At 30.1% G+C, this 11,179-nt stretch overlaps 2 protein-coding genes across 2 annotated transcripts; both read right to left on the bottom strand.

Annotated features, from left to right (window-relative positions):
* Positions 1-53: 53 nt before the first annotated feature.
* LOC123263568 (corticotropin-releasing factor-binding protein) lies at positions 54-5,035 on the bottom strand. The gene is made up of 5 exons (XM_044726452.1): positions 4,678-5,035; positions 2,282-2,357; positions 1,538-1,698; positions 1,146-1,353; positions 54-584 (listed from the first exon to the last, which is right to left on the bottom strand). Exons 1-5 carry the CDS (start codon positions 4,777-4,779, stop codon positions 148-150), a joined length of 984 nt encoding a protein of 327 aa, XP_044582387.1. The 5' UTR covers positions 4,780-5,035; the 3' UTR covers positions 54-147.
* Positions 5,036-8,316: 3,281 nt separating this feature from the next.
* On the bottom strand, positions 8,317-11,169 carry LOC123263588. Its single transcript, XM_044726482.1, has 4 exons — positions 11,035-11,169; positions 9,960-10,282; positions 8,743-8,900; positions 8,317-8,684 (listed from the first exon to the last, which is right to left on the bottom strand). Exons 2-4 carry the CDS (start codon positions 10,280-10,282, stop codon positions 8,371-8,373), a joined length of 795 nt encoding a protein of 264 aa, XP_044582417.1. The 5' UTR covers positions 11,035-11,169; the 3' UTR covers positions 8,317-8,370.
* Positions 11,170-11,179: the final 10 nt, after the last annotated feature.

An 11,179-nucleotide genomic window follows, 5' to 3' on the forward strand; every position in this document is an offset into this window, starting at 1 on the left:
AAATGATTACTCTAAATGCTTTATTTTTGAATACATAACCAAAATTCTACAATAAAAATAAATAAAAATTACACAGAGATTCATATTTAAATAAATAAATTATCTATTACACAATAATAATTTATCTAAAATCATCTAATAATCCAATTAGAGTCCGCATACTAAATTAGAATTCATAATTTCCTCATCAATTGCCGGACGTACAAAAACGCTGACTGAGTTGTCGAAAATTCCGCTAGAGGTCAGCCTGATCGCGGTAACTCCGCAGCCAATAAGCTTGAAGCTCCGCTCAGGCTTGGAAGTGAATCCGCAGACGGACTCTAGAAGCTCGAATTTGGAAGTATCAAGGCCATTGGATCCGCCAATTAGAACCTGGTCCATCAATCGGTGCTTGTCGCAGTGGTGGATTATTCCTGGGTCGAGTTGCCGGAGGTAGCTGGGGCCCTCTAGTTTCTTCATTCCGACGTTCAGCGCCACGATCTGGACTGCGGAAGGGTAGATTGTAGCTAGAGAGCAATTTTTTCGCTCTCCAAAGTTCCGTAGGGTAAAGGTGTCCATTGTGCTGTTTACTAGGATGTTACACGCTGAAAAAGGAAATTTTTTTGAATAAAAATTATTTTTTAGCCGCAGTGATCCGCACGGAAAATTTTTGATCCGCACAAAATCTCCAAAATACAATTTTAAGAGTAAAAAATAATTTTTGTATCAAATGGCAAAAAACGATCCGCATAAAATCGGCACGACAAAAGATTGATCCGCAAAAATTCTACTTAATACAATTTGTAGATTAAAATAATAATTTTGGTAGCAAATGATGAAAATGATCCGCAGAAATCCGCATGGATCCGCACAATAAAGATTTGATCCTAAGTGTGCCTCTAAGATACAATGTTAAGTTTAAATAATTTTTTTATACTGAATGAAAAATTAATCCGCATAACTCCGCAAGACAAAACTGATCCGCATAGATCCGCACAATTAATATTAAATCCGCACAAATACTTCCGGGTATAATCTTGATAAATAAAAAATAATTTTCAGAACAAACAACAATATTAATCCGCACAGATCCGCACAAAAAATTCTAATCCGCACAGATTTGATAGAACTCAAATTTTTATTAAAAATTGTTTTTTCAAACTTACGAAATGGGTTTTTCCGGTAGCGAACAAACATAGTGAAGCCCTTGCCCTTGAATGGAACTCTATACTGCACCAGAGCGCTGTTCTGAGAACTCAAAAACGTGTGGCTAACTCTCGATCCGCAGAACTCAGTGACTCTTTTCTCGAACGGCAACTCGTGGTCATTCTCGGGCGGGAAAAATTCTCCATTTAACTCCCAGCCGTCAACAAACTGAAAAAAATAATTTTTTCCTAGAAATTTCTTTGAGCTTGCGAAAAAGTTATAATGCCATGCGCCGCCTAGCGGCGAGTTTTGTAACTGAAATTTTTTTTCTTTCCATAGTATCAAAATGTTTCAAAACTTTTATATTTTTCATTAATTTAAAAAATTACTAAGTAGTTTTGTAAATACTCACCGATACAAGGCCGTCTTGCTCACAAGGAACGTCAAAGGATAGAAAATTAACTTCTATTCGTTTATCTGGATCAGTTATCAAATAAACTCCGCAGACTGTAGGTTCGTCACTTTGCGATTCGTAGGTAAATTTTCCAGGCTCTGATGTCACAAATATGCAGTCTAAAAATAATAATAATAATAACAATAATAATGATTTGATAAAAAATTTTTGAGTAGCCATCAAATAGATCAAACTCTAGAGGCTCGACAATATCAAAAATAATTTTTCCGGATTTTTAAATCAATTATTTTTAGAAATTTGTTAAAGCTTGCGAGAAAATGCAACGCCCATGCGCCGCCTAGCGGCGCATTTTGGAACTAAAACTTTTTTTTTGTCCAATCAATTCAGAATGTTATAAGTAATTGTTATTTATGATTAATTTCAAAAATTACTTATTTATTTTTGATAATAATAATAATAATAATTTTGATGTCAAATTTTTAAGTAGCCATAAATTAATTCAAGCTCTAGAATCTTGACAATGTCAAAAATAATTTTTCTGAATTTTAAAATAATTTTTTTTTAGAAATTTCTTAGAGCTTGCGAGAAAATTCAGCGCCAATGCGTCGCCCAGTGGTGAATTTTTCAACTAAATTTTTTTTTCGGTCTAATCGATGCAGAATGTAATAAGTAGTTGTTATTTATAATTAATTTCATAAATTACTAATTTATTTATGGTAAAAATTGTAATCAAAATTTTACCTGAGATAATTATAGACGGTAGTACAATTTTTCCTATTCCTTTGAAGATGTAATTAGTTATTGACTCCGGAGGTATCTGTAACGATATATTTTTAATTAAATTTTTAATTGAAAAAAAAAAAAATTGTCACGTGTGTGACATTGATTAAAGTATATTTCAGGATTCAATGAGTTGATAATTTTTCCTGTCTTTCGTCCCACTAATCGATAAAACTCATATATATATATATCTGTAAGATAAAGTAAATATAGAAAATCCTTATTAAAAATTGATACTCGTAATAACGAGAGCAGATATCACTTCTAGGGGATGGATGAAATACCATTTATTTTTTTCCGGAAATTTAATATTTATATCACAGTGGGATACTCGATATTTTTATATCAAAGAAATTGGATTAAAATAATACCGTTGATTTTAATTTCAGAATTTTCATTTTAAAATTTATTATGATTATTATTATTATTATTATTATTATTTTCTAGAAGCCCAACAATGGTGAAAATAATTTTTTTCTAATTTTTAACCCATTTTTTTAAATTGATTTTTACTTGCGAGAAAAATTCGCGACAATGCGCCACATAGCGGTGAAAATAAAAACTAAAAATTTGTTAAACTTTAAATTGAATTATCTTTTAAACTATTGAAGTTATAAAAAAAATTTTCAAACAAAATTTATAGGAAATTTTTTAATCTACAAAAAAAGTCTTATAATTTTTCTCGAAATTCAAAATTTCTCTTAAAAAAAGCTCACAAAGAAAATTACATAAAAAAAGGTAGTTTTAATAAATTTATTTGAATTGCGATTGCACTTAGCGTCAACTTCACCCAATATTGATTTTTGATTACCTATCTATCTAACAAAAGTGATATTGTATATTAGAGCTTGATAAGATCAACAAATTTTCATTATCAGTATCAATATCAATTTCAGAATGATATACAAACAAAGTAATTTAAATTATTTCGATGAAATCGAAATAAAAAAGAGAAGGGGAGATAAAATTATATTAAATTACTAAAATTAATAAAATGAACCTCCGGTGACCGAGTTAGAGAAAGTTATTGAATTTATTTGATAACTGTCAAACTTAGTCACCAAAAAATTTTTTATTCAGCCGCATAAATTGATCGCTGGGGTATCTTATGATCAAACTTTTTACATGTATGATTTCACCATAAGAACCGCTAAGTATTATTATTATCTTTTATTCCGGATTTTATTGACATGATTTCTGGTGATGACGTCCGAGACTCGAATGTTAATCCCGGCGCGTTTTTTTAAAAGGATTCTTGGAAGGGTATGACCAATAATTTACAGTTAATAATATTAATATTATTAGTGAAAGTGAAATTGGGTTTTTTTGGATTTCAATCTTGATTTCTGGAGAAATGGAAAAATTATGAGACATTTTTTGTAGAGAATTTAATTTTCTATAAATTTTGTTCCAAAATTTTTTTTTAATTTTAATATTTTGGAGAATATTGCAATTTTAAAGAAAAAAGTTACGGAAATTAATAAACAAAAACATGTTAAAAAGAAATATTAATTGTGTATATATTTTATAATATTGTTTATTTTACGCGTTGTAGCATACTATAAAATTATATTTATAGCAGACAATAATTTGTATTTTATAAAATATTAAGTTTGTTTGATTTTGATCGTTTCATAAATATTTTTCGTGATATTTTGTTTATTAATATTTGATTGTAATGATATTTTGTCCGTAACCGACCTTGTAATCAGGATATCTGCACAAGTTTTCAGCCGATCTTGATGAAACTCAGTACACATATTTTTTGGGTAATTACCTTGAACGAGTTTGAAGATGAGCAAAATCGGCCAATTAGTTTAGAAATGGTAGCCATTTAAAATTTTCAAAATAGATAAAAATCACGTTTTTGGTCATTTTATTGATGTATAACTTTTAATTGAAAAAAGATAGCTAATTTTTGAAAAATTCCTTTTTTTTTTATGTTTTTTAGGAGATATTTTAATTTAAAAGAGAAAAAGTCGGGAAAATTATTAAAATTTTTTTTTGGAAATTTAAAATGAACATTCTGGGAAAATTATTAAATTTAGAGTAAAATTGTAGGAAAAAGAAATTTTCCTACTTTTATTTGAAACATTTGTCCATATTTTCAATATTTCATTTTTTTCCTTCAAAAATTCACAAATAAAAAAAATAATTTATTTTTTAATTTTAAAATAAAAATTCTAGGAAAATTATTGAAAATTTTGAAAAATTATAAAAAACTTTTTTTTTAATTCAATAGTTCACTCACAAATTTAAATTCAAAGCTTTGAATTAATATTTTAGTAGTTTAAATAATTTTCCAAAATTTTCCAAGATTTTCCAGAAATTAAAAAAAAAATAAATCAATTACTCACCTTGCCAGCAGGTGCATGACGCTCATGCAAAATAATACTCGCATAGCTGAGCGTAATCTTAAAAAATACGAAGATAAGAATGAAAACTTCGCGCCTCGGCATTGCAAGCTTAAACAATTATTTATTTACTCAAAAATTACGCGCACTATTTATAATTATAATTATAGTTTGTTATTAATAACACGTAATATATCAAGATTTTTTTTCCCCGTCAATTTTATTTTATTTAATTTATTATTTTATTTACTAAAGAATTTTATTCCTGACAATTTAATCACACACTTGTTAATTTGAAGATTCAAGTGTGTCTGGAGACTCACGACCCTTCACGCTTCTTTTTATACCGAGGATACCCGAGAGGACACTAGCGCGCATACCCCAACTGTCATTATTTCTTTTTACATTTTTTTTAGCACTAAAAAACTATAAAAAAAAATTTTTTTTTTTCAAATTTTTAAATGTCTCTGGCCGGAAAACTAATTGAAATAATTAGACACTTAGTGAGTGAATTGAATAGAAAATTTTCTGGGCTACAAAAAACTCCTTAGTACTTCATTCGTAAATTCAATATTTTGGCTGCAATTAGCCCTTTTTTAGAAAACTATCAATTTTTATAAAAAAATGACAATTTTCTTTTAATTTTGTTTAATTAGGAAAATTATCGAAAAAATTAAAAATCTAATTAATGTTTTAGATAGGAAATTTTTCGAACTATAAAAAAGTATTGATTTAATTTTTCCGTAAAATTAATAATTATGCTGTAATTAATTAATTTGTAATTAATTTTTCAATTTCTGATTTTTTTTTATTTTAATTGGAAATTACCAGGGAAATAATTGGAATAATTAGACACCTGAAGAGTGTACTGGATAAGAAATTTTCTGAGCTACAAAAAACCCCTTAGTACTTCATTCGTAAATTCAATACTTTGGCTGCAATTAACGATTTTCTGAAGTACTAACAATTTTACAGTTCTTTTTTGTTTAAACCACTAAAACTTCTTGGAAAATTAAAAAAATCACAATTTTAATTAAAAAAATATTAGAACCGATACTCAGGTAATTAATAATGTTTATAAAATATTTCTATCAACAGTTACTTGACCCCACTTAACTCAATAATCGATATTTAATTATTAAAAAATTCGCACAATTAAACTTTTATTGTTTATTACATTAACGCTCACGTCAACGATTAAAGTGAAGATGAATGAACAAACGTCACATTTCGAGGTAAACATTTAAATGTTGATAATATTATCAGATACTAAATTACAAGCGTGGTACAGATAGTTGAGTTTACTTGGGATTAATTAATTAGTCAATTAATGAAAGAATTTGTTTCTTTGATTGTTGACAAATGACTCTGTTTACTGTTTACTCCTTTAATCCTGTTTGCTGGGACGAGAATAGAAGCGAGACAGATTGCGAAAGAAATCAAGCAGTCCGAGTATGGAATTAATGGTTCCCTAGCGGTTTCGGTGCCACCGATAAAACTCTGTAGAAACTCGTCCGAAACTCAGCGTAACGACGGAGTATAGTCAGCGCATATGGGAAGTAAACTCGGAGTATTGTGTGCAGTTGTGACACATAAAGACGATAGTGGTTAATAGGTGTTTAATTGAGATCGTTACGGAGTTTGGTTGGAATTTTGTTGGTGTTCTCATGAAGTTTTCCCCGGGTTTTATCAGTGTTTTTACGGGTTTTCTGTCGAGTTTAGTCAGCGTCTTTACCGAGCTATTGTGGAGCTTTCCAAGAGTATTTTACGAGTTTCATCGGAGTATTTGATGAATAATGAATTAAAAACCGAAAAAAATAATTCGTACAGACCGGGACTCGAACCCGGACTATTTGATTTCTAGCCAAGGGCTCAATCGGTCAAGCTATCTTAGACATTATCAGTATTAACTATTTAGTCACATAATAAGACCCACCAAGTAATAAACAACACTGTCTATCTTACGGAAACCGAAAAAGTTTTGAATCGCTTTATGTATTGATAAAATTCTAATTTTAGTTATGATAATATTGATTCAGTGTAACAACTGTAAACTTTTGACAATTTCATTATGATGTCATTTTTTTTATATATCATATATTTTACTTATAAACTTCATAATATATTTATTAAATAACATATTCTATGTAGATAAATATATTTCAACTTGTAAATAAATAAATTAATTAATAAAAAGTACACCGTAATTGAAAAATGATTTATTTATAGTCATCTTTGTGAAATTAAAATTAATTTTCATGCCGTGAAGTATTATTAATTGCGAGTAAACTCCACAATAACACTACCAAAACTCCGAAAAAACACCAGCGAAACGCTTATAAAGCTCCGCAAAACATTGAAAAAAACTCGACAAAAACTCCCTAGCAACTCCGAAAATACTCAACAAAAACTCGACGAAAACGCCAAAAAAAACTCCACTGTAACTCCGAAAATATTCAACAAAAACGCGAGGAAAACTCCATAGCGACTCCGAAAAAACTCGTCAAAAACTTCTCGAAAACTCCAATAATACACTTTTGTGACTCCGTGTCGTAACTGCACACAATACTCCTTGCATACACCTCTAAAACTCCGCGTAAACTCCGCTTATACCCCGATTAAACTCCAAGAGGGAGTATACTCCATAGTAACTCCGCGTAAACTCCGAGTTTACTCTGAGTCGTCGATACCGCTAGGGTTGGAAAAAAAAATTTTGTAATTTTTTAAAATTGTTAGCACCGCGACCTAGGGTTCAAAATCGCGAGTAAAATGAATATACACAACCCATAGTTATTAATATTGATTCATAAAAAAAATCGCGTTAGTAATTTATCAAATGATCTATAGATCATTAATCAAAAATTGACCTGCGGCTGATTGAGCCGTAACACGGGTCATTTTACTCGGAAGTTATAGGAGATTAAAAGTGGCCTATTAGTTTTTCTGTAAAAAAATTCCTAGATCCATTGATCACCTAATTAATCATTAATGAAAAAAGAAAGTTTTGAATTTTTGAAAATAATTATCACCGCGACCTAGAGTTCTAAACCCCGAGTAAAATGAGCCTAAACAGCCGCTAGATATTAAAATTCCTTCTCTAAAAAAATCGCGTTAATAATTTATCAAATGATCTATAGATCATTAATCAAAAATTCACCTGCAGCGGATTGAGTCGTAAGACGTGTCATTTTACTCGGGAGTTATAGGAGATTAAAAGTGGCCTATTAGTTTTTCTGTAAAAATATTCCTAGATCCATTAATCACCTCATTAATCATTAATTCAAAAAAAAGTTTTTAGTTTTTAGAAGTGATTAGTACCGTGACCTAGGGTTCTAAATCTCGAGTAAAATGAGCCTAAACAACCTCTATAAATTAAAATTCCTTCTTTAAAAAAATCGTGTTAATAATTTATCAAATGATCTATAGATCATTAATCAAAAATTGACCTGCGGCCAATCGGGTCTCGCGACGGCTCATTTTTTTCAGAATTTAAAGGAGATCAAAAGTGGTCTATTAATTTTTAAGTAAAATTATTCCCTGGCCCAAAAATCGCACATTAATCACCAAAAATTCGTCAAATTAAAATTTTTTTATATAAAATACATTTGTTAAGTCTTCTGTGTCTTAAAAAAATATAAATAAATTAAATAAATAAATAAATAGACAGTCATAGGGTATAATTAAATTAATTAATAATTAATGACGAGCTAGGGCAGCATAGGGCACTTCATACTGTGCCAAAGGATCTACCAGACGGCTGCTTCTTTCGTGCCACCCATCACTAACTGGAGCGTGGTAGAGTCCGTAATTGACTCCGTTGGTCGCGATTTTCTTCAATCCTTGGATAGAGGACAGCATTAGCGCCAATTTAGCAAGCAAAAGTGCTTTTCCTCCCAAGACAGCTAGGAACTGGAAACCCATTGGGATCAAAACTGACCCCATTACTAAAACTCCCATCATTAACATTGGCATCAACTGGTTCCCTCGTTTTCTATGGTGGCGCCTTCGTCCTAAAAAATATTACTTAATTTAATATTGAAATAAAAATTATTTTATTTATTTTTTTACCTTCTACGATTTTGTTTGACTCGTCATTAAAAGCTTCAGGATTGACAATTCTATCGATGTCAATTTTAAGAACGTGGGTCTTGAATAATCTTGCGAATCTTCCGAAGACAATTTCAGGCCAAGTTTTACCGTTAGCGCGCGCTGTGTTAAATGATTCACTGAAATAATTGAAAATAAAAAAAATTTGTTATTTTTGAAAATTATTACTACCGTGACCTAGGGTTTGAAATCCCGAGTAAAATGAATATACACAACCCATAGTTATTAATATTGCTTCATAGAAAAAATCGCGTTAATAATTTATCAGATTATCTATAGATCATTAATCAAATTTGACCTGCGGCTGATTGAGTCGTGACACGGGTCATTTTACTCGAGAGTTATAGGAGATTAAAAGTTACCTACTAGTTTTTCTGTAAAAAAAATTCCTAGATCCATTAATCACCTTATTAATCATAAATGAAAAAAAAAGTTTTGAATTTTTAAAAATAATTAGTACTACGACCTAGGGTTCTAAATCCCGAGTAAAATAAGCCTAAACAATCGCTAGAGATTAAAATTCTTTCTTTAAAAAAATCTCGTTAATAATTTATCAAATGATCTATAGATCATTAATCAAATTTGACCTGCGGCTGATTGAGTCGTAACACGGGTCATTTTACTCGGGAGTTAAAGGAGATTAAAAGTAGTCTATTAGTTTTTCTGTAAAAAAATTTCTAGATCCATTAATCACCTCATTAATCATTAATTCAAAAAAAAAGTTTTGAATTTTAAAAATGATTATTACCGCGACCTAGGGTTCTAAATCCCGAGTAAAATGAGCCTAAATAACCCCTAAGTATTAAAATTCCTTCTTTAAAAAAATCGTGTTACTAATTTATCAAATGATCTATAGATCATTCATCAAAAATTAACCTGCGGCTGATTGGGTCGTGCGGCGGCTCATTTTTTTCAGAATTTGAAGTCGATTAAAAGTGACCTATTAATTTTTCTCTAAAATTAATAGTTGGTTTCTAAATCACTAAAATAATATTTTTTACTAAAATAATAAAAATCTCAGAATCAATCGTGCAAAAATAATTGATCTGACTTAACGGGTGTTAGCGTGCGAGTAATTACATCTCTCGCGACAAACTTCTAGGCCATATCTGACAGAATAAGTTCTCATCATTTTCCGCTTAACCAGTAATATCATCACAAACATTTAATTAACTTACTTGTAATCCGTAGCATTAGTATCGTTGAATTTCATCAAATCAACGCCGTTTATCAGAGGAATAAGTTCTTCGGAGAAAAATGCGTCCATTGCTATAACCGCTCGTTTTTGTAAGCAAAATTTAAGACTCTCCAAAAAATCACTTTTTGCACTTTCTTTGTTATTATTAATTTTATTATTAAAACTGTTGTAATTACTAGCGCAAATTTTTAACAGCCTCGTTAGACTCTCCGTCCAGCCTCCAGAATCTTCCGCAGTCGTCTGAGTAGCTATTAAATTAATTACCACAAAAATCGCTAAGGAAAACTTGAAAACTGCGAACATCTGAAATAAAAAGCGAAAAAGTGTGATTTTCTTGGTCGGAAAATTAAAAAAAAATTTTCCAGGGTGTGGGGGTGGTAAAGAAGGTCGTGAGGAGTAGTTTGAGTACAAAAACGATATGGTTAGTGTTAAATTTTGCCCAGAGGGGGGGGGGTCCGCGAAAAACCGCGAATTACAAAAAAAATTTTGTTATTTTTTAAAATTATTGCAACTGCGACCTAGGGTTTGAAATCCCGAGTAAAATGAATATACACAACCCATAGTTATTAATATTGATTCATAGAAAAAATCGCGTTAATAATTTATCAAATGATCTATAGATCATTAATTAAAAATTCACCTGCGGCTGATTGAGCCGTAACACGGGTCATTTTACTCGAGAGTTATAGGAGATTAAAAGTGGCCTATTAGTTTTTCTGAAAAAAAATTCCTAGATCCATTAATCACCTCATTAATCATTAATGAAAAGAAAAAGTTTTGAATTTTTAAAAATAATTATTACCGCGACCTAGGGTTCTAAATCCCGAGTAAAATGAGCCCATACAACCCCTAGATATTAAAATTACTTCTTTAAAAAAATCGCGTTAATAATTTATCAAATGATCTATAAATCATTAATCAAAAATTCACCTGTGGCCAATCGGGTCGTGCGACGGCTTATTTTTTTCAGAATTTAAAGGAGATTAAAAATAACGGCTTTTTGTAGCTCACTTACGGAGAAGGCCCAAAAAAATAAAAAAATAAAATTTATTTACCTTTTATCGATTAATAACACTGGTATAAATATTTATTTATTGGTTAATAAATAAAAGAAAACTAAATTAGATGTTCACGATAAGAACTCCGGCGACTCACTGGCAAAAAAGAGACTGAGTCGGTTATTTATGTCCGCAAATAGGC

Source organism: Cotesia glomerata, linkage group LG4 (assembly GCF_020080835.1).
Source record: "Cotesia glomerata isolate CgM1 linkage group LG4, MPM_Cglom_v2.3, whole genome shotgun sequence".
Lineage (NCBI taxonomy): Eukaryota > Metazoa > Arthropoda > Insecta > Hymenoptera > Braconidae > Cotesia > Cotesia glomerata.

Bases quoted from the DNA above. Each gene is read 5' to 3' on its own strand.
- LOC123263568 (XM_044726452.1), bottom strand. From the start codon at position 4,779: ATGCCGAGGCGCGAAGTTTTCATTCTTATCTTCGTATTTTTTAAGATT. The intron at 2,358-4,677 runs GTGAGTAATTGA...ATATCGTTACAG, and splicing joins GTCATGCACCTGCTGGCAAG to ATACCTCCGGAGTCAATAAC. The intron at 1,699-2,281 runs GTAAAATTTTGA...TATTATTTTTAG, and splicing joins ACCGTCTATAATTATCTCAG to ACTGCATATTTGTGACATCA.
- LOC123263588 (XM_044726482.1), bottom strand. From the start codon at position 10,282: ATGTTCGCAGTTTTCAAGTTTTCCTTAGCGATTTTTGTGGTAATTAAT. The intron at 8,901-9,959 runs GTAAGTTAATTA...CAATTATTTCAG, and splicing joins ACTAATGCTACGGATTACAA to TGAATCATTTAACACAGCGC. The intron at 8,685-8,742 runs GTAAAAAAATAA...AATATTTTTTAG, and splicing joins GTCAAACAAAATCGTAGAAG to GACGAAGGCGCCACCATAGA.